This window comes from Henckelia pumila, chromosome 3 (assembly GCF_033568475.1).
Source record: "Henckelia pumila isolate YLH828 chromosome 3, ASM3356847v2, whole genome shotgun sequence".
Classification (NCBI taxonomy): domain Eukaryota; kingdom Viridiplantae; phylum Streptophyta; class Magnoliopsida; order Lamiales; family Gesneriaceae; genus Henckelia; species Henckelia pumila.
The window spans coordinates 177,750,777-177,774,602 of record NC_133122.1 but is presented as its reverse complement, the minus strand read 5'-3'; the positions used below and the strand labels follow the sequence as shown (position 1 = coordinate 177,774,602).

The following is a 23,826-nucleotide window of genomic DNA, read 5'->3' as shown; positions in this document are numbered from 1 at the left end:
TCATCTTTAAGATGATAAATACCACCCCCATTTGTTGAATTATTGGTTTTACTTGGTGGTTCAATTGAGCCTATATTATCCCAATTTTGAGCATTTTCTGCTAATGACTCCAAATATTCCATAGCTTCATTTGGGTTTTTATCTTCAAAAGTTCCATTACACATGAATTCTATCATTTGCCTATCTTTAGGTATTAAACCTTCATAAAAGTGAGAAACTATTCTCCATATTTCAAAACCATGATGTGGGCATGTATTAAGTAACTCTTTATATCTATCCCAACATTGATAAAATGTTTCCCCTTGTTTTTGAGAAAAAGTTGTAATTTGTCTTTTAAAAGAGTTTGTTCTATGGGAAGGAAAAAACTTTTTTAGAAATTGTTGTTGCATTTCTTCCCATGATCTTATTGAACTTGATCTCAAATTTTGCAACCATGTTTTAGCTTTATCTTTTAAGGAAAAAGGGAAAAGCTTTAATCGAACAGTATCCATGCTACAATTTTGATCATTATAAGTGTTGCAAACCTCCTCAAATTCTCTTAAATGCAAATATGGATTTTCAGAATCTAAGCCATGAAAATTTGGTAAAAGTTGAATGACTTGTGGCTTAAAATTGAAATTAGATGCATCAGGAGGAAAAACTAAACAAGATGGTGTACTAGTTCTTATTGGATTCATATGGTGCCTAAGTGTTCTTGGTTGTTCATAATCTTGATGATGATTATTATTATTATTATCATCTTGATTATTAGAATTATCGTCCATGTTTAAAATATTTTCAGTTACTCGAACAAGTCTACCACTTTGTTTACGACTCCAAACAATCATACAATTAAAAACAACATACTATTTACATAATAACAAAATTAAACTTAATTTATACCTCCCCGGCAACGGCGCCAAAAACTTGCTACAACTTAAATTGTAATTCACCCAAGTGTAGGTTGTCTGCAAGTAATATACTCGTGAGTACGAGATCGATCCACGGAGAGGATGTTGTAAGTTTAATTTTAGCAATAATATATTATAGATGAAAATATTATTATAAAACTTCAAATACACAAATTATAAAATTGTCAAGGTTTCAAAGGTTCATTGTTGGTTTATTTAAGATTGCTTAATAAAAATAAATAAAAGAAACTAAAATAAAAATAAACATAAAAGAACAATGAAATATTTAAACAAGTATATCATATAATATAGTTCCCACTATATTAATATCAGATTAACCGATATTTAATACATGATACCCATAATATATATATAGATGAATAAATATAAACATAAAAAGAACAATGAAATATTTAAACAAGTATATCATATAATATAGTTCCCACTATATTAATATCAACTGATATTTAATACATGGTACCCATAATATATATATAAATGCATAAATATAAATTGACATAAAAGTAAATGTTAGATCAAATCACAATATTTTATTTAGAACAACCGGCAGAGCCACGCTATCGTCTAAATAAAATATATGACTTTATGTTAGATGCGATAAAGTAAATGTTAGTTGCGGAAAAGTAAAAGTTAGATGCGAGAAAGTAAATGTTAGTTGCGGAAAAGTAAATGTTAGTTGCGATAAAGTAAAAGTTAGATGCGAGAAAGTAAATGTTAGTTCAAATCACAATATATTATTTAGAACAACCGACAGTGTCACGCTATCGTCTAAATAATATATATGACTTTATTATAAATAGATACATATATTTATAGTATATAATTATTGTAGTATTTATTGTATCATATTTGACAACAAATCAAGGTAACCACATTCAAGGTACCAAGCATTTGATGTAAATAGATAACAACAAATCATCCAAAATTATACCTACAAATAAAGATCAATTAGTAAAAATAAAAATAGAAAAGAAAAGAATATACAAAATATAGACAATCTTACTTGACCAACAATGAAACCTTTTCACCTTGACATAAAAAGATTTAGCTTTCCATGAACATGAAACTCAAGAATAAAGATAAAAGAAATTTCATACTTGAACTTGAGAAACTTGCACACTCAAACTTTTATTCTCACATACACAATATTTATTTTACAAATGAAGAATTCTCTACACTCTTGCACACTCAAACTTTATACAACACATCTATTTATAGGCCAAATGAGAGGAAGAGTCCAAGGCTCATTAAATGTGAAATAGTAAAGTTGGTGGGTGCTTGTCTCCTTGAATGTCAATACCATGACCCAACTTTAATTGGCATGTTTGATGCCTTAGACCACCGATTCAGCCTTTCTTTTCAACATAGAACACGTAGGATATTTTGTGTAGATGTGTTTGGACAACTCATTCACCCCTTTTGGATAAAATATGAAATACTTATGATATTTTTACTCCAAGCTGGTCATAGTAAAAGTAAATCTATCTCCATTTTGATGTTTTATTATTTTGATCATCTTAATGAAGTTTTTGGAATTTCTTGTCTTCTACAAAGTTGAAGATGCCTCTTTTGTGATTCTACAGGTTTTGAGATTACTCCATTATGACCACTGTAGCTTGAGTAATTTTATTTTTACCAAACCTGCGCAAACCGTAAAATACAACATTTTAGTAAAACATTTAAATATAAACACATAACACTAAAATAATACAACTTCATAATTTTAATTAAACTTAAATTTTAAAACACACTTTTTAACATATAAATAATTACAAATTTTAAGTTTCATCAGTAACTCTGTGAACTCATTTTGAATATCAATAAAACTTTTCTTGGGGTGTTGGCTGCCGTGGAGTAGGTATTGGATACCGAACCACGTAAATCGTCTTGCATTCATCTTCTTCATTCTAATCTTGCATGCTTGCTGAGTTCTTGATATACTTGTGATTGCATTTTATTCGATTCTAACATCAGTGGGTTAAAAATCACAACAAGTGGTATCAAAGCTTTTGGGTGAATCACAAGAATCGAATCCATGGCAAAATTCGAGATCGATAAATTCACAGGGACGAACGATTTCAGCCTCTGGCGAATCAAGATGAAGGCCCTGCTGGTACATCAAGGGATCTCTGATGCGATAAACAAGGAAGCCATAGATGCCAGTACAGATTCAAAGAAAATGGCAGGCATTGATTCTAAGGCGCAAAGTGCGATCCTGTTGTGTTTGGGTGATGAAGTTTTACGTGAGGTTGGTGAAGAAGGATCGGCCATGGAAGTCTTGAACAAACTTGAAGGTTTGTATCTCAAGAAATCATTGGCTAACCGTTTATATCTCAAGAAGTCATTGTATTCGATCCACATGGAGGATGGAAAGGACTTGAGAAAACACGTTGATGACTTTAATAAGATCATTCTGGGTCTTAAGAATATTGAGATCAAAATTGAAGAAGAAGATCAAGTCATTCTGCTACTGAGCTCTCTACCAAAACCATATGAACATTTTGTTGATACCATGCTATATGGGAAACAAACTCTGACAATGGAGGAAGTGAAATCTTCACTTATGTCCAAGGAGTTACAGAGGAAGCAAGTGTTCAAGGAAGAAAGTAGTGGAGAAGGGTTGATGGTTAGAGGCAGAAGTTCGAGAAGAGAGTTCAGGGGTGATTCAAGAGGAGAATCAAGAAACTATAGGAGTAAATCTCGTTCAAAGTACAAAGGCAAGTTGAGATGTTTTATATGTCATAAAGAAAGACATTTCAAACAAAATTGCCTTGATTGGAACAATAAAGAATGAGAAAAGAAAAAGAAAACTGGAGATGCATCAGTGGCAAATGATGGTTATGAATCATCAGATATTCTTCTAGCTGCTGTCACTGAATCACATGGTAATTGGATCATGGATTCCAGTTGCTCTTTTCATATGAGTCCACACAGAAACTGGTTTCATGAATTCAAAGAGGTTGAAGGTGGTTCAGTATTACTTGGAAATAACAAGGCCTGCAAAATTATGGGAATCGGAAACATCAAACTAAAACTTGATGATGGTTGTGAAAGGCTTCTCACTTCTGTCAGGTATATCCCTGATTTGAAAAGGAATCTCATATCAATTGGAATGCTAGACTTAAATGGTCTATATATTAAAATTGAGAGTAGAGTTATGAAGGTATTACAGGGGTCCATGGTTATAATGAAGGGAACCAAACAACATGGACTTTATATACTACAAGGCAAAATAGTAGTTGGTTCATTAAATTCCACAGCACATGTGAATGATAAGGTACAGCTGTGGCATCAAAGGCTGGCACATGTGAGTGAAAGAGGCCTTCAGGAATTGCATAAACAAGGACTGTTATGCAATGATAGCATTGGAAAACTCGGTTTCTGTGAAGAATGTGTGCTTGGAAAGACTACCAGAGTGAATTTTAACCTTCAAATCAGAAAAGTAAAGCTATCTTGGACTATATCCACTCAGACTTGTGGGGACCCTCTCGAGTTCAATCAAGAGGAGGATCAAGGTATTTTATATCCATGATTGATGATTACTCTAGAAAAGTTTGGATCACAATTCTTAGAACAAAAGATCAAGCTTTTCAAACCTTCAAAGAATGGAAGTCATTGGTTGAAACTCAGACAGGACAAAAAGTTAAGAAGTTGAGGACTGATAATGGCCTTGAGTTTTGCTCAGAGAAATTTAATCAGTTCTGTAAAGAAGAAGGCATTTCTAGACATTTGACAGTAGCTGGTACTTCTCAACAAAATGGACTAGCCGAAAGAATGAACAGGACCATTCTTGAAAGAGTAAGGTGCATGCTGTCAAATGCATCTCTTCCACCAATTTTTTGGGCAGAAGCAACTAAGACAGCAACCTATCTTATTAACAGGTTCCCTTCAACAGCTATAAGTTTTAAAACTCCTCAAGAGAAGTGGACTGGGAATGCTCCAGCTTATTCACATCTAAGGATTTTTGGTTGCACAGCTTATGCTCATGTAAGACAAGACAAAATTCAACCAAGAGCTAAGAAGTGCATCTTCTTAGGTTATCCTGATGGTGTTAAAGGTTACAGACTGTGGTGTATAGAATCAGGAAGTGAAAAATGTATCATAAGCAGAGATGTTGTCTTTAATGAAGATGAATTACCTTACAAGAAAGATGATACATCAAGAAACAAAGCTAGAACTTCAGACAGTAAGCTTCAGTTGGAAATGAATTCAGATTGCTGTTCTGAAAATCAAAGTCAAGAGAAACAAAAAGAGACACCAGAATCTTCAGCAAGAAAACAAGATGATGTCCATAAAGATCATAGTGACTACCAGCTTACAAGAGATAGACCAATGAGGACTATAAAAGCTCCTGTGAGATTAGGCTATGAAGATTTGCTAGCCTATGCCTTTATGACAGCTAGTGATTTTGATGAGGTGGAGCCATTAGACTTTGATCAAGCTATGCAGAGCAAAGAAAGTGCAAAATGGCTTCAAGCAATGAAAGAAGAAATGAATTCATTACAAGAAAACAGAACTTGGATTCTTACTGATAAACCTAAAAATCAAAAGATAGTGGGCTGTAAATGGATTTTTAAGAAGAAGGAAGGAGTTCCTGGTTTTGAAGGAATGAGATATAAAGCAAGATTGGTAGCTAAGGGCTTCACACAGAGAGAAGGGGTGGATTTTAATGAAATCTTCTCTCCTGTTGTAAAGCAAACATCAATTCGATTGATCCTTTCATTGGTTGCAAAATAAGATATGGAACTTGATCAAATAGATGTTAAAATAGCCTTCTTGCATGGTGACTTGGAAGAGACTATCTACATGAAACAGCCTGATGGTTTTGTACAAGGAAACTCAAATCAGGTGTGTTTATTAAAAAAGTCAATCTATGGATTGAAACAGGCCCCTCGGCATTGGTATTTGAGGTTTGACAGCTTCATGGAGAAAATTGGATATGAGAGATCTAAGCATGATACATGTGTGTATTTCAAAAGAAAACTCTCAGAAAGTCCAACATATCTTTGTTGGAAATCGGTGTTCAGATCAATTAGAATTGATACGCGGTGCAGCGGAAGTTTAAAAATTTTATTTTATTAATATGGAACGATTCCATATCTGGGTATCAAAACTTTTACGATTAAATTTGTGTAAGTAAAATAAATAATCACAATTAAATATTTTACCTTAAAATCTCGAAGCGAGATTATGGACACCAACAGAATTTAATCTGCTCTTGTTGTATATCCCCGGAACTGATGAACGAACGTTTCTTCAATCAGGTCTACGAATAGAAAACAAAACCCTCTGATTGACTGCACTAGAAATCAATCAGAAGTTTGCGTAGAGAATAAACAGATATGATCTGTTAATTCAGATTGTAATTTTTCATAAAAATCACAAGCCGAATTTTCTCCGAAAGGGACAGAGGACTTCGAAAATCCTCTTGAATAATCTAGACTGATTTTTCGAAAATTCAAGACTGAATGCTATATGATTTTCGAACACTGCAGTCCTATTTATAGATAATTTCTAGACTGGATTAAGTTATAATTATATTTGGACTCTAACTCCTTAGGGCCCATAATCCATAACTTAAGCCCAACAAGCCAAGCCCGTTGTTCTAAAAATTAACATAAAATTCATCGTGACTCCGATTGATAAACTGATTTTACCAATGTGCACAGAAACCATTTCTGCATCTTTTAAAGTCAAGATAATTTTTTCCGAATCCGAATTCAGTGATTTCCAAAAATGCCCATCCCTATGTCATTTTAGGAAATCCCACTCCCTTTAGTTAAGAAGTGCAACTTCTCTTTCATTAAATTTAACTCTTTAAATTTAACTATCTCTACGGGGTTTTAGTAATCCATTACTTGTGTAACCCTCAATGGTTCAGGAATACAGCTAGCCGTGGGCTCACAACTCCTTGTGACTCGGAACAACAATTTCCGACTTACCCATCGAATCATGGTAAGAGCACCTAGCAACATCGCCCCATGATTCCCTAGGTATTACTGATAGTGCCTGCAAGAACCAGTAGATTTTGGTTAGCGTACAGTACGGTCCCTTCAACCAAATATCCCGATCGAATCAACAACCATTGGTGCATCGAGAGTCGTTCGAGATTCGATAACTATGCATAACATCTTGGAGATCTATTAGTGACATCGCATGTGTTACTAGGAATACCAAGTAACCTAAAACACATCATGTACTCTGGCCAGAGATTCGTCACACTAATATCTCCTCAAATCGCATAGGATATCCACACTCGCAAGTATGTGGTAAATCCTTGACAACAAAGCATCGACTCCTATATGTGTCGTAACTGTACCCAATCCCGAAACCTGATGACCCCAATAGAGTCGGTAAATGAGTCAAAGTACAGTACTAGCATATAGAGTCTCAATGATGTTTCAAGTAATAAGGACTAATAGTGTACAACCAAAACCGCGGACTTTATCCACTCGATAAGTGATAACCACTTGGAAAGTCCGAATAGGGTAGTTCGATCATTCATCATATGAATATCCATTTGCATGCTTTGAACATCTCTATGTTCCATACCAATGAAACGTGGTACTCGGCATCGCAAATTCTAGTCTCAATCTCGAGCGATCCTTATCCTTATTTGCGGACGACTCAATTGACTAGGAACAGTTTAGAATATACAGTGACTATAAGATGTGTTTCATGATAGCCATCCCCATGTGCTACCACATCTTACATACACTATAGTATATTCAAGGTATTTATCAAAACAACAATAGTATATCATAATATAACATTATGAAGAAAGATAAAGTCAATGCCATTATAAAAGTGTAAATTATATTAAACAAAAGATTGTTTTACATAGAGTCATAAAAGCCCTTAGCCACAAGTTGGCTAACCGGGCACCCACTCTTTCAATCTCCCACTTGCCCTAAAGCCAACTAGTCATGCTACGTAATCCCATTGCTTCGCGATGTTTGTCAAACAATAGTCCTGGCAAGGGCTTAGTAAGCGGATCAGCGATATTGTCTGTAGAGGCCACTCTCTCGACACTGATGTCTCCTCTTTCCACAATCTCCCGGATGATATGGTATTTCCTCAGTACGTGTTTGGACTTCTGATGAGACCTTGGCTCCTTTGCCTGAGCAACGGCACCCGTGTTGTCACAGTACACCGGGACTGGACCAACAGCTTCAGGAATTACACCCAACTCTTGGATGAATTTCCTTATCCAAACCGCCTCTTTAGCAGCAGCTGATGCTGCAATGTATTCTGCCTCAGTGGTGGAATCCGTTGTGGTGTCCTGCTTGGAACTCTTCCAAGAGACATCACCGCCATTGAGCACGAATACAAATCCAGAGGTTGATTTTGAGTCATCCACGTCACATTGGAAGCTAGAGTCGGTATAGCCTTCCAACTTCAATTCTCTCCCTCCATAAACCATGAATAAATTCTTAGTCCTTCGCAAGTACTTAAGAATATCCTTCATGGCTTTCCAATGCATTTGACCGGGATTGGCTTGGTATCTGCTCGTGACGCTCAGAGCATAGGCCACATCCGGTCTGGTAGATATCATCACATACATGATACTACCTATGGCTGACGCATATGGCACGTGTGTCATCTTCTCTATCTCTTTGTCAGTCTTGGGACACATAGACTTGGATAGAGAAACTCCATGGCACATAGGTAGATGTCCTCTCTTGGACTCATCCATAGAAAACCTTTTCAATATGGTGTCGATGTAGGTTGATTGAGTGAGTCCTATCATTCTTTTAGATCTATCTCTATAGATCTGAATTTCTAGAATATAGGATGCCTTACCTAAATCCTTCATCGAGAATCTACCTGATAACCATATCTTTGTTGACTGCAACATCTCTACATCATTTCCCATGATTAGGATGTCATCAACATAAAGTACTAAGAATGTTACCGCATTCTTAACTACTTTCTTGTACACGCATGGTTCCTCCGGGTTCTTGATGAAACCAAAATCCTTTATTGTTTCATCAAATTTCTGGTTCCAACTTCTTGATGCTTGTTTGAGACCATAGATTGATCTCTGAAGCTTGCATACCTTATGCTCGCTTCCCATGGATGTGTATCCCTCAGGCTGCATCATATAGATCTCTTCCTTAATGTTTCCATTAAGAAATTCAGTCTTTACATCCATTTGCCATATCTCATAGTCATACCATGCTGCTATGGCAATAAGGATTCTTATGGACTTGAACATTGCGACTGGTGAAAAGGTTTCATCATAGTCAACTCCTTGTCTTTGAGTATAACCTTTTGCCACCAATCGTGCCTTGTAGGTCAATACCTTTCCATCAGGCCCAAGCTTTCTCTTGTAGATCCATTTGCACCCAATTGGAACAATTTCATCGGGAGGATCTACTAAAGACCAAACTTGGTTAGAATGCATCGAGTCTATTTCCGATTGCATAGCTTCAAGCCATAAATTCGAATCCGCATCAAAAATTGCTTCCTTGAAGTTTCTTGGATCACATCCAATGTCGGATTCACTTTGATCCCCTTCAAGAAGAAGACCATATCTAATAGGAGGCCTGGAAGTCCTCTCGGATCTCCTAGTAATAGGCGTGTCTTGTGATGATTCTTGAAGTGTAGGATCGCTATTTTGTATCTCGGGTTCTTCTCGAATTTCTTCGAGTTCCATCATCTTGCCTTTCTTATCCAATAAGAACTTCTTCTCCAAGAAGGTGGCATTCCTTGAAACAAACACTTTTGTTTCAGTAGGATGATAGAAATAATATCCGATTGAATTCTTCGGATACCCTACAAAATAACATAAGGTGGATCGACTATCCAACTTATCTCCCACTGTCTGCTTCACGTAAGCAGGACATCCCCAAATCCTCAAGTACGAATACTTAGGAGCTTTGTCATTCCATAACTCGTATGGTGTTTTATTTACTGCTTTAGTGTGGACGTTGTTTAACAAAAATACCGCCGTTTCAAGCGCGTAGCCCCAAAACGAAGGTGGGAGCTCAGTGAAGCTCATCATGGATCGAACCATGTCCAACAAAGTTCGATTGCGACGCTCCGAAACATCATTAAGCTGAGGTGTCATAGGAGGAGTCCACTGAGAGAGAATCTCATTCTCTTTTAGATAGTCCAAAAACTCGGTACTTAAGTATTCTCCACCTCGATCCGATCGAAGTGCCTTAATACTTTTACCTAGTTTGTTTTCTACTTCAGCCTTGAATTCTTTGAACTTTTCAAATGCTTCAGACTTATATTTCATTAAATATAAATACCCATACCTAGAATGATCATCAGTAAAGGTAATGAAGTAGGTGTTGCCACATTTAGTACCAATCCTAAATGGACCGCAAACATCTGTATGGATCAAATCCAACAGATTTTGACTACGCTCAGGTTTTCCTTTGAAAGGAGATTTAGTCATTTTTCCCTTTAGGCAGGACTCACAAGTAGGTAGAGAGTTAATATCAGACATATCAAACATGCCCTCTCCCACTAGCTTGTTCATCCTCTTTGAGGAAATATGACCTAGCCTAGCATGCCAAAGGTTTGCCGGGTTTTGACTATCGTCCTTTCTTTTAATTGTTGTTACCGGTTTATCTACATAATTAATTGGAACGTCTTTTAATTTTAAGCTATATAGATCGTTTTCAAGTTGTCCATTTCCAATCAAACATTCATTCTTGTAAATATTGCAAATCCCATTCACAAAATTGCAAGAAAAATCATCTCTATCAAGCATAGAAATAGATATAATGTTTTTGACCAAATCCGGAACATATAAAACATCTCTAAAAAATAACTTAAAATTGTTCTGCAAAACTAAATAAATGTCTCCTATAGCTTTGGCTTCGACTCTAGAACCATTCCCGAGCCTTAGCTGGGTCTCACTCATCCTTAGCTTACGACTTCTTGTCATCACCTACAAATCATTGCAAATATGAGATTCACATCCGGTATCCAATACCCAAGAAGAAGTATTAAGCGAAACATTTATTTCAATGTAAAACATACCCTTTGCAGTTCGCAACTGTTCGAGGTATTCCTTGCAGTTACGTTTCCAATGACCGGGTTTCTTGCAGTAATGGCAAACATTTTCATCTTTTATCCCAATTGAAGCCTTGGCCTTTCCCTTCTTATTTGGTACAATCTTCTTGGGCGGGGCAGAACGTTTCTTACCCTTTCCACTTGGTCCTTTCTTAGAGTTAGAAGAGGAGCCAACCAAGAGTACCGGTTTATCCTTCTTTAGTGTGGCTTCATATGTGACAAGAATATTTACCATCTCTTCAAGGGTGGCCTCTATCTTGTTCATATTGAAGTTCATCACAAAACCGTCAAACGATGAAGGAAGTGATAGAAGCAACAAGTCCGCGCTAAGTTCATGCTCCAAAGTCAAGTCGAGTGTTACCAACTTTTCAATGAGCCCAATCATGCGCACCCCATGCTCATGGACCGAAGTCCCATCTCGCATGCGGCTCGTCATGAGCTCTCTGACGGTGGCATACCTCTCCGACCTTGACTGAGCTCCAAAGAGTTCCTTGAGGTTCTTGTGAATGTCAGCAGCATTCACGGTATCCTCGAATCTCCTTTGAAGCTCATCAGACATCGAAGCCTGCATGTAGCATTTGGCCTTGATATCATGATCCCACCATAAATCAAGTTTGGCCAACTCTTTCGGACTTGTATTAGCCTGGGCTTCCTTCGGAGGCAGCTTCTCTAACACGTAGAAAGATTTTTCCGAAGTAAGAATAATTTTCAACTTACGGAACCATTCCGTATAGTTTGCGCCAGTCAATTTGTTTTGTTCGAGAATTGAAAACAGTGGATTGCGAGAAGTCATTTTAATAGTATACTGAAAAGGAAACAGACAATAATCAATGATTGTTTAATTAATTTACTAAGACATAAAATATGGAGAATTTTATTTTATGAATTACACTCCCACTATTTTAACGATTTCACTACCCTCTAGTGAAAACGGGAAACTATTTTCCTTAGTGAGAACATGGAGTCCAATTGACAAATCATGATCCCGAATAATATCAGCCAACCATAATTTTCAAAAGGTAGAGCCCAATTACTTCCAAAGTAACCCCCATGTTTTTACCTCATGTCCAATAAGGGCCCAATAATATGACGCCGTTTATTGTGACATGTCAAGATAACCCATCAATATTAAGTTGTGATGGACGGTCGCCATGTGGATCCCCCAATAATATGAGCCAATCCCATGGGAGTTCCACCCAACTTACAACATGTGTCGATCCAATGTACAGCTTTCCGACGAACGGGCCCCCCAATAATATGAGCCGGACCGTATCCGCGGGTAGCATCTCATACATTGATCGTTGATGGAAGGTAGGAATATTTAAACAATATTTAAATTCCCTTTTTATTAATCTTGATATCAATTTTAAATCATATTTAAAATGAGAGATTTTTAATTTTGAAAATTTGTCTCATCATGCAATTTATGTATGCTTGCGGGATTCATACAATTTAGTCTAAACATGCATACATCAATAATATCATATATTATTTAAGAATGATCGATCCCATTAATATTAATCGACCCGTGGTTGCCAATCACGAGTCTAAGTCCAATCCTAGGTGATATGCAAGTATGCAATGCAATCCTATTACATTGTGCTTCCAATTTACATTTCTTCGATCTTCATTGTCTGCTGGGCCCACCATTTTTTCAAATCTTTGTCTCCCACTAAGTCTAATAAATTTATAATAAATTTCGATGACAAATATGGGATACATTTTTAGGGGTGAGAACGGGCCATAAACCAGGCCCACTTTTATTACATATGACAATCATATTGGGCTATAAACCAAGCCCATTAATAAACACCAACAACAATAAGACAAATGTAAATCACCTAACATACACCTAAAACATTGGTCATGACAATCGATCATCATTTATCCATTAATTAATTCAATAATTAAATAATTGGATAAACATGCAAAGGCATCATAATTAAAAGATAAAATCATATTTTATCTTATCCATCCATAAGATCATATCTTATCATCAATTGTACCAAAATAATTAATTTTATAAAATCTAATTTAACGGATAAAATTTATAAATTTTCCAAAAATTCAAATTTATCCAAAAATCAATTTTAAAAATTTCAGACTCGAACAATTCGATCCGATTTCTCGTGATCTAATCAAAAACAATTTTCGATCGGATCAAACACTAGAATTTCAAAAATTCAAAATTTTTTAAAAAATAAAATTTTAATTTTCCGGGCTGCCCGGGACAATCCTGGGCAGCCCGTGCCCCTACCGGGGCTCGGGCTGGGCAGCGACAATCGCTGCCCGTGTTTTGCCCGTCAAAATTTTGATTTTAAAAAATTTGTTTTGTTTCAAAAACCGAGGCTTAAAAATTTTGTACAATCGATTAATTTAATCGTTTGATCTGAGCAACCTGTCTTTGATACCACTGTTGGAAATCGGTGTTCAGATCAATTAGAATTGATACCCGGTGCAGCGGAAGTTTAAAAATTTTATTTTATTAATATGGAACGATTCCATATCTGGGTATCAAAACTTTTACGATTAAATTTGTGTAAGTAAAATAAATAATCACAATTAAATATTTTACCTTAAAATCTCGAAGCGAGATTATGGACACCAACAGAATTTAATCTGCTCTTGTTGTATATCCCCGGAACTGATGAACGAACGTTTCTTCAATCAGGTCTACGAATAGAAAACAAAACCCTCTGATTGACTGCACTAGAAATCAATCAGAAGTTTGCGTAGAGAATAAAAAGATATGATCTGTTAATTCAGATTGTAATTTTTCATAAAAATCACAAGCCGAATTTTCTCCGAAAGGGACAGAGGACTTCGAAAATCCTCTTGAATAATCTAGACTGATTTTTCAAAAATTCAAGACTGAATGCTATATGATTTTCGAACACTGCAGTCCTATTTATAGATAATTTCTAGACTGGATTAAGTTATAATTATATTGGACTCTAACTCCTTAGGGCCCATAATCCATAACTTAAGCCCAACAAGCCAAGCCCGTTGTTCTAAAAATTAACATAAAATTCATCGTGACTCCGATTGATAAACTGATTTTACCAATGTGCACAAAAACCATTTTTGCATCTTTTAAAGTCAAGATAATTTTTCCGAATCCGAATTCAGTGATTTCCAAAAATGCCCATCCCTATGTCATTTTAGGAAATCTCACTCCCTTTAGTTAAGAAGTCCAACTTCTCTTTCATTAAATTTAACTCTTTAAATTTAACTATCTCTATGGGGTTTTAGTAATCCATTACTTGTGTAACCCTCAATGGTTCAGGAATACAGCTAGCCGTGGGCTCACAACTCCTTGTGACTCGGAACAACAATTTCCGACTTACCCATCGAATCATGGTAAGAGCGCCTAGCAACATCGCCCCATGATTCCCTAGGTATTACTGATAGTGCCTGCAAGAACCAGTAGATTTTGGTTAGCGTACAGTACGGTCCCTTCAACCAAATATCCCGATCGAATCAACAACCATTGGTGCATCGAGAGTCGTTCGAGATTTGATAACTATGCATAACATCTTGGAGATCTATTAGTGACATCGCATGTGTTACTAGGAACACCAAGTAACCTAAAACACATCATGTACTCTGACCAGAGATTCGTCACACTAATATCTCCTCAGACCGCATAGGATATCCACACTCGCAAGTATGTGGTGAATCCTTGACAACAAAGCATCGACTCCTATATGTGTCGTAACTATACCCAATCCCGACACCTGATGACCCCAATAGAGTCGGTAAACGAGTCAAAGTACAGTACTAGCATATAGAGTCTCAATGATGTTTCAAGTAATAAGGACTAATGGTGTACAACCAAAACCGCGGACTTTATCCACTCGATAAGTGATAACCACTTGGAAAGTCCGAATAGGGTAGTTCGATCATTCATCATATGAATATCCATTTGCATGCTTTGAACATCTCTATGTTCCATACCAATGAAATGTGGTACTCGGCATCGCAAATGCTAGTCTCAATCTCGTGCGATCCTTATCCTTATTTGCGGACGGCTCAATTGACTAGGAACAGTTTATAATATACAATGACTATAAGATGTGTTTCATGATAGCCATCCCCATGTGCTACCACATCTTACATACACTATAGTATATTCAAGGTCTTTATCAAAACAACAATAGTATATCATAATATAACATTATGAAGAAAGATAAAGTCAATTCCATTATAAAAGTGTAAATTATATTAAACAAAAGATTGTTTTACATAGAGTCATAAAAGCCCTTAGCCACAAGTTGGCTAACCGGGCACCCACTCTTTCAATCTTTTGCTATATGTCGATGATATGCTTATAGCAAGCAAAGATAGAAAAGAGATTAATTCTCTAAAGTCAAACTTGAAGGCAGAATTTGACATGAAAGATATGGGAAGGGCTAGTAAAATTCTGGGTATCAACATTACTAGACAAAGACACTGCAGAAGACTGTTCTTATCACAAGAAGGATATGTTGTTAAGCTACTTCAAAAGTTTGCTATGACTACTTCAAAATCAGTGAGCACTCCTATTGGACAGCATTTCAAACTTTCTAACTCTCAATCTCCTAAGGATGCTGCTGAGATAGAGTATATGGAAAGGGTACCATATGCAAATGATGTCGGGTGTCTGATGTACTGCATGGTGTGTACAAGACCTGACCTAGCTTATGCTATAAGCATTGTCAGCCGATTCATGGCAAGTCCAGGAAAGGAACATTGGCAAGCTCTCAAGTGGATCTTGAGATACTTAAAAGGTTCAAAGGAGATAGGACTCTGCTATGGAGGTGAAGTCAGAAATGAGAATGTTATTAAGGGATTTGTTGACTCAGATTATGCCGGTTGCGTTGATTCAAGGAAGTCTATCTCAGGATATGTATTTACTGCTTGTGGTGGAGCCATAAGCTGGAGGGCCAGTTTACAGAAGGTTGTTGCCTTGTCCACCACAGAGGCAGAATATATGGCTGCTACTGAAGGAATAAAAGAAGGAGTTTGGTTACATGGTTTCATAAATGAAATTGGAATTAATCAAGATGAAGTGACTATACATTGTGACAGTCAAAGTGCCTTACATCTAATCAAAAATCCAATGTTCCATGAGAGGTCCAAACACATTGACATCAAGCTTCATTTTATTTGAGAGATTGTGGCAAAAGGATCAATCAAAGTTGCAAAGATAGCTACTGAGGATAATCCTGCAGATATGATGACTAAGAGCTTACCATTGTCCAAGTTTCAGAGATGCTTAGATTTGGTAAATGTAACATCACCTTAAAGCTTGAGGGTCTGCAGCCAACATTAAGTCAAGACAAGAGAAGGATCTGAAGACAGAACCAAGGTGGAGATTGTTAGAGTTGGTCCTGCTTCTGTGCTACTTAATCAAGAAGATATCAGTGGAATTAGTTAGGAGACTTAACTAATCCAGTTGTACTGAATATGCTTGTATGAGTGAGTAGGCATAACTGTCTTATAAGCACAAGTATATTACTTCTTGTGGTGATCAGTTATGGATTGTAACTGTAATATCCGGAAAATCCATAAATCTATTCATGATTTATTTCAAGAATTTTAACTGAATTTTAAGTTATTGTATTTTATTATTTAAGATTTAAAGTTTATTCTTAATTAAATATTATGTGTTGTGTAAATGATTTAAAAGTTTATGGTTCAGGTATTAAAATATATGTTTATTTGTTGTATTAAATGATTTTATTAGAATTGATTCTGGACTGAGGATACAAGTCTAGCCTATGCACTAGATCGTGGGAAATGATTTTACGAGTATTTTGAGTATAATATTGTTATGATTTTATTTTAATCATCGAGAGGAGAAAATCTTATTAGTCGAGTTTGAGGTGCGTTGAACAGACTACGTTTGATTTAGTATTTCCAACCACCGCCCCTTATCATTATCTCCCATACCCCATCCCAATTAATACCTTGTCCCTTGTCTCCTCCCCCACCTATTATCTCATTCTATTCCCTTCCATACGTATCATCTTCTGTTTCATTCTCCATTTCTGAAACTTAAGTGCAAGAGCTTCCCGTAATCTTTCCTCCAAGCTTCAAGAATCCCAACAATTTCCTTCATCTTCTTCCTTCATCTTCCAAACTCCAAATTTCATTCAAGTTCGCCTACCTCTGCACAGCGGCTGTATTTTTATCATATCTCATTCATACAGTGTCCAAACTTCATTCCGTTTGAAGGGTTATCTTTCTTACATCCGTACCTTCGATTTGAGCTATGAATCTTTATTTTTGGTGGATGTTTCAGCCTAGATCGAAGCCATCTTGTAAGACATTTCTGCACAGATTTTATATTCCCTTTCTTCTTATATTTTGTTTTTTTATTCTTGGTGTATTCTCACCATATAAAAGTGTTATTTTGATCTTAGGAACAGCTTAACAACCTCTTGGATTTCATCTTCCTTTGGTTACTTCTTTAGCATGTCTCGATAACATTTGAGTATGGTTAGATCTCTACCAAGGTCCAAGTTAATCCTGTTCTTCAAAGATCAAAGGCAAGTACAAATTTTTAAGGTTTTGAAACCACCATTCAAAATATATTTATTTTGATATGAAAAGATGTATGTTGAGATATGTATGTATGATTTTCAAGAATTTCAAGAGCATGATGTTTTTATATTTTAATGGTTTGAAGAGCATGTTATGTGATGGTACGAAATTGTGAAGCATAAGTCGTTCTTGTCAAGTTATTGAGTTTGATTCAAGAGATACATGTTTATTTTAAAGTTTTGATGAGTTCCAGAGCTTCAAAGATATGTTTTAATTAAATTATATAGCTATAGTAATAGAAAATATCATATTTTGAAGTATTGAGTTAGTTTTAGTTAAAGCATTGAAATGTTGCATGTGCTCGATTGTCTCGGATTAGCGACACTCATTACAATTTTAAAGATAAATATTAGTGTACTTATTCAAATGATATGAGGCTAATTATATTTGAAAAATAACTTATTTATCTACAACTTTCGTGTTTTGAGTTTTGTCAAAATCATTTTTGAAGATTGGTCAAAAATGCCCCGAAGTGTGTCGAATGTTTTGAAATTCTGGCAGTGACACAGCACGGGAGAATGAGTATAACGTTTTACTGAGAACTCCAATTGAAGTGAGGTTTTCTGAATTAGAAAGCCAAGAGTAAGAGCTACAACTTTCATGTTTATCACTTTTCCAAATTCCGGGCTCAAGAACTCGAAATATCAGTGTGCATGCATAGCAACTGCAGTGCAGCAGAACTGTCAATGCGCAAGTATAGCGCCCCAGCGCTTTTCTTTAAGCGCTGGAGCGCTGTAGCCTCGAATTAATTTTATTAAGTTTTGATTTTAGGTTCCTAAATTCATGGTTATGATCTTTAAAGGCTTCTAAAGTATATTTAAGAGTTTCTATGCAAAAAGTTTCAAGTTTTAAGTCAAGAACGAAAAGAACGACTTACGTGGATCGATTACGTTATGTGATGCATGTACATGCCTATGTTTCATTCATGAAACCTATGTTCAATATGAAAGTATGATTTTTATCATTTATGACATGCATGAAGTTATCGAGTAAAGTTTTATGTTCATGAATGAAAGTTATGAAGGAAGTTACAATGAAATAATGATGCTTCATAATGAATGAAATGATATGATGAAAGATGAAAGTTATGATGAAATGAAAGATGATAAAGCATGAATGAATAATGTTATAATGAAGCATGAATATATGATATGTTGATGCATGAAAATATTTTGATGTTTTATGTGTCTTTGTGGTGGCAATACGGGACTGATACTCCGGTTTGGGCTCCGGAGGGACCTTTCTAAATATGGCTCAATGTACGGGTTAGGTCCTCCAGGATGAGCTCCGGAGGAGCCTCCGAAAATGAAAGAATGAATGCTATGAGGCTTAGTGCCATATGCGTTGATCAACAAGAAAAGATGAATGTGCCCATTATGATGGTTTCCACAATTTCACATAATTCATCACCCCAAAACGATAAGTTTTTATGTTATGTTCATGGTTTATGTTCACGGTTTGATGTTGTCCAAGTTGCATGATTTTATTTATTAGATGTTAAGTGCAAATGTTTATTTAAGAAGAAAATGGTAAAGTATTTAGAATATGCATGAAGTCTATTTTCAAGATTTAAAGTTAAGTAAGTAGATGTTTATGTTTAAGTTCCTTGCATCTTTTTAGAGTTTTGAAGTTCATGTTCAAGATTTTAATTTTAAAGTTCTATGATGTTTACGTTAAAATTCTTCAAGTTCAAGGTATCATGTTATTTATGCTCAAGTCATTTTAAGTTTAAATTATTTTGAAGCTATAATGACATCGATATGCATATTTTAATCTTGCTGAGTCCTTTATACTCACTATACTTGAATGGTGCAGATGGTTTAGCAGTTTTGATTTAAAAAGCTTTGGTAGCATGGCTGAAGAGTCCAAGAGGCGAAGACATTGCATGACACAATAGTTCAAAAGCTCTGATGTATTTAAAAAGAAAATATTTACCTATGTTTATTTATGTTATATTGTTACAATATTTTATTTACGATGTTCAAAAGTAATGGTTTAATTATTTTCATTTTCAGTCTTTTAAAGATGAGTTGGGATTTCAAATATTTCGTCTTTTAAATGTTTATTTTAGTTTGATATTTGTTATGAAAGTTCCTCGATTATTTTTAATGTATTTGATGTAGTAGTATGTTTATAGTAACTCACATTCCCTTATCCCATTTAAATATTTGAAGTAGGTTTTGACGTGTCATATTTTAGAAGATATTTGTGGTAGGGTTGCATCCGTGTTTCAAATATTTTGTGTGTGGTGGAGTCACGAAATTATATTGTTACTAGTTATACTTTAAAATTCATTTTGAGTTAGCGTGATGCACTCCCTACATCATTTAAAAGTTATGAAAAATTTTATCACTCTTTTTCCGCAACTCTTTTATTAAATGTTTTAAAATACGGGACGTCACAGTTGGTATCAGAGCAACTGGCTCTGGGAGATAGTTTGTGCATGAAATTTCGCCAAGGACTCGAATGCTCCTGCTTCCATGACTGTAAGCTCAATTTTTGAAATTTTTAATTGTGTTTTCTCTTACAGTTATGATCGGGTGTGATTTTCAGAAGAAAATTTTTCATGTGTTGAATGGATTTTGGATTTGTGATCGTGACGAACTTTACTTGATTGAGAGAATCTTGAGGAAATAATGATCATTGTTCAAAGTCATGAATTTAGATTAATGTTACTTTCTAAATTGGGTTATTAGAGCATCCACAACCCTATCCATTAATAACACCAATAACACCCTCCACATCATCAAAAGTCATGGGTCCCACTGTTAATAACACATCCTTCTTTCCATCCACAATCCTATTAACATTAACACTCATTATTTATGGGTCCCACATTCCACTCAACATTATAAAATTATTTTATACTAAATAAATTCATTTTCTTTACATTTTATAATATATTTATAATTATAATATTATATTTTAAGTTTTAATTTAATTAATTTTAAAAATAAATAAAATCATTTTAATATATTTATTCAATACACGAAATTATTAAATTCAAATGCAACAATAACTTTAAAAAAATAACAATTCAAATAAATTAAAAATAACAAATACAATATTAATTCACGGATTCATGTTGTTGCAATTCCCCCAGATATGCTCCACTAAGTCCGCGCGAATTTGGTGATGAACTTGAGTGTCACGTAGTTCTCCGAAGATAATCCTGAAAGCCTCGGTTGGATCCTAGGATAGGTTGTGCAAGTTCATCCGCTTCATCGTTGTACCAATCTATCACGTGACCTCCTTCGTCCTCAATAATCATGTTATGCAAAATAATGCATGCTAACATTATTTGTTTTAATTTTTTCCTATACCAATAGCGAGCTGGGCCTCTGACAATCGCCCATCGAGATTGGAGCACACCAAATGCCCACTCGACATTTTTTCTTGCAGATTCCTGTCTTTCCTTAAACAACTTTCTCTTGGGATCCTCTGGGAAAGGAAAAGCCTTAACGAAAGTAGCCCACTCGGGATATATTCCATCTGTTAAATAATAACCTTTCGTATATGTAGTGCCGTTCACCGTGAAATTAACCTCCGGCGCATTTCCTTGCAAGACATTGTTGAAGATTGGAGATTCATATAACACGTTGATATCGTTGCGTGAACCGGCGACCCCAAAGAAGGCATGCCAAATCCACAAGTCATGAGACGCGACCGCCTCTAGCACAATTGTTGGTGACCCATGTCCCCTTGTAAATTGACCTTTCCAAGCAACCGGACAATTTTTCCATTTCTAATGCATACAATCAAGGCTACCCAACATGCCAGGAAAGCCGTGTCTGTCATCATGCATTTGAAGAAGACGTTGAACATCATCAGCATTTGGTCTTCTTAAGTACCTATCACCAAATATTTCAACCAAGTATTCACAAAACTTGAAAAGACACCTGATGGCCGTGGATTCACCCATACGTAGGTACTCATCAAGATGATCTGCAGGGACTCCGTAAGCTAGTTGACGAATCGCAGCGGTGCATTTTTGTAGTGGTGACAACCCTTTTCTTCGCACAGCATCTTCCCTTTGTTGAAAAAACGTCGAATGATTCTCTAAGGCAGTCACTATGCGAAGGAATAACTCTCTTCGCATTCGAAACCGTCTTCGAAATATTCCATCATGATACACCGGGTTTGTAGAGAAATAATCATTGACGAGCCTCTCATGACCGGCTTCACGATTTCTTTGGATGAACCTCCTTCTGTGTGTTTCTCTCCTCTGATATGCTTCCATAACTTGTTGGTGTTGTTGAAGTACCATTAACATCAGATCTTCTACCGGATCATCATCTTGCTCATCGATTTGAACATGTACTTCTTCTTCGCTTGTCGAACTGGAACTTGACCTAGAGCTGTCTGTGGAATGAGACATTTTCGGAGGAAATATATTGTTGTATATGTGTTTGTGAAAGTTATCTTAGTGAAATGAAAATATCTTAGCACAATGTGTCTATATATAAAGGATATCTTGCAACGACTAGTTTCCAACGGCTATTTTGCAACGATTAGATTCTAACGGCTAGTTTGCAACGGATAGTTTCTAACGACTATTTTGCAAAAATAGTTTAATACATTCATCAACTTTTTCAAATTGTATACTTTAATATATATTCTTTATTTTTATATTATTTTAATAAAAAAAGTCTCAAAAATTGATTATAGTAGATACCTAACGTGGCTTGCATTCTTAGAGAATCCACATAACTTGAGCAATCCAACAACTTTAATAATTATACCAATTCCACCATATTTTCTTTCCTTTTTTGTTCTATATTTCTTTTATCAAACTCATTTTGCTTCAAAGATTAGATTATTTTCTTAGCACCATATATTTATATATCTTTGAAATCTATTAATTAACTCAATATGTTTTGAAAATATAATTTTGTTTATTTCGAAAAAAGTTGTAAGTTGATTTTATTTGTAATCTAATAAGTCAAGTTGTTGGATAATTAGACATTTGATATTACTACTTTGTAATGACTAGTTTTCAAAGTTGATAAAAATTTTAAATCACGATAATTGGAACCACACTAATTAAAAATTACAATCACTCGAAACCACAATAATTAAAAATTACAATCACTCGAAAATACTATATTACAATCACTCAAAAATATAATAACTAAACAATACAAATACTTCGAAATGCAATAATTAAACAATACAATCAATCGAAATGCGCAAATAGTTTATATATTCCAACTGGACCTGATATCCTTGCACAAACATTTATGTATGATAAGTTGCTCAGTAGTCATTTCCGAGGTGTCTTTGTTCAAGATCTCGTACTCCTTCAACCTCAATCGACGATTCTTTGCTTCTGCATTGGACAAGGAAGCTTTTGCCTTAATCTCCTCAACTTCAAGTTGTTTTTTTTTCAGATCGACTTCAGACTTCTTTACGTTTGTGTACTCATTGAACTTTGAAAAAATACTGTTATAGTTTACTGTCAGATCCTCCATGATCGATTTGACTTTGTCTTTTCCCTTTCTTTTTGCTGCCTTCCTACCCATTGGACGATTATCTTCGTCATCTATGTCTACGCTCACATTTTGGTTGGAAGATGTGTTGCTTGCTCCTGACTCAGAGGTCCTCGTCTTCTTTGTGGCCACAAAGTGATCATCGGATTGTTGAGTAAACATTGGACGATCTTTAACAATTCTCCACACATGCTCGAGGTTGAACGCAACACCATTGTGTTCTTCGCGATATTTTTCATACGCAAACCTCAATATGTCTTCATCACTGTGACCACTGCGATATAAACTGTAAATACTATTGTAATTTGCGTTGAATAGATTTACCTTCTTCTGGATTGTGTTGTGCCAATGTGACCGTATAACATTAGCTTTTCTGCTGTTTGAACCTGTAGGACAATTGTCATTGTAGTAGCTTGCGACACGTCCCCATCTGCCTTCTGGTCATTGCCGATTATTGGATCATCACTGATTGTGACAAAACTTCTGGCCAAGACCTCATCTTCAACCTTTGTCCAAGTCGAACGCATTCTCGTACCCTCAGCATTCGGAATCATTTTTTCTAAATTCACCACCTCGATTGGGGATTCACGATCGGACAGTTGAGTCTCTGGGACAAAAGTCGGAGATGCAGGTTCAATCGGCATCGAAGATGAAAAATGCGTACCAGTTGTGTATGGGGTACCAAAGCCTTGAAGAACTGGCGGCGTGAATGGTGGATGACTCGTGTTTTGCCAATATTCGGCTGGAAGCGGTTGTGGTGGACCTCTGGAGGTATAATTCGGATGGCTCATAAAATTTCCAAATCC

At 35.7% G+C, this 23,826-nt stretch overlaps 1 protein-coding gene, 1 non-coding gene and 2 pseudogenes across 2 annotated transcripts; 2 read left to right on the top strand and 2 right to left on the bottom strand.

Annotated features, from left to right (window-relative positions):
• Positions 1-234: 234 nt before the first annotated feature.
• LOC140894075 (small nucleolar RNA R71) lies at positions 235-345 on the top strand. Its single transcript, XR_012153628.1, has one exon. It is a non-coding gene; the product is annotated as a small nucleolar RNA R71 (small nucleolar RNA).
• Positions 346-20,679: 20,334 nt separating this feature from the next.
• Positions 20,680-21,909, bottom strand: LOC140890042 (protein ANTAGONIST OF LIKE HETEROCHROMATIN PROTEIN 1-like; annotated as a pseudogene).
• Positions 21,910-22,729: 820 nt separating this feature from the next.
• LOC140890041 (uncharacterized) lies at positions 22,730-23,664 on the bottom strand. Its single transcript, XM_073297788.1, has 2 exons — positions 23,345-23,664; positions 22,730-23,294 (listed from the first exon to the last, which is right to left on the bottom strand). Exons 1-2 carry the CDS (start codon positions 23,662-23,664, stop codon positions 22,730-22,732), a joined length of 885 nt encoding a protein of 294 aa, XP_073153889.1.
• A 12-nt stretch (positions 23,665-23,676) lies between these two features.
• LOC140890040 (monoterpene synthase TPS4, chloroplastic-like) overlaps positions 23,677-23,826 on the top strand; it is a 41,562-nt pseudogene continuing 41,412 nt past the window's right edge.

What these genes read in the sequence shown, in the direction of transcription:
- LOC140890041 (XM_073297788.1), bottom strand. Translation starts at nt 23,664, where the DNA reads ATGCCGATTGAACCTGCATCTCCGACTTTTGTCCCAGAGACTCAACTG. An exon ending in ACAACACAATCCAGAAGAAG is followed by an intron (nt 23,295 to 23,344) that starts GTAAATCTATTC and finishes TTTATATCGCAG; the next exon opens with TGGTCACAGTGATGAAGACA.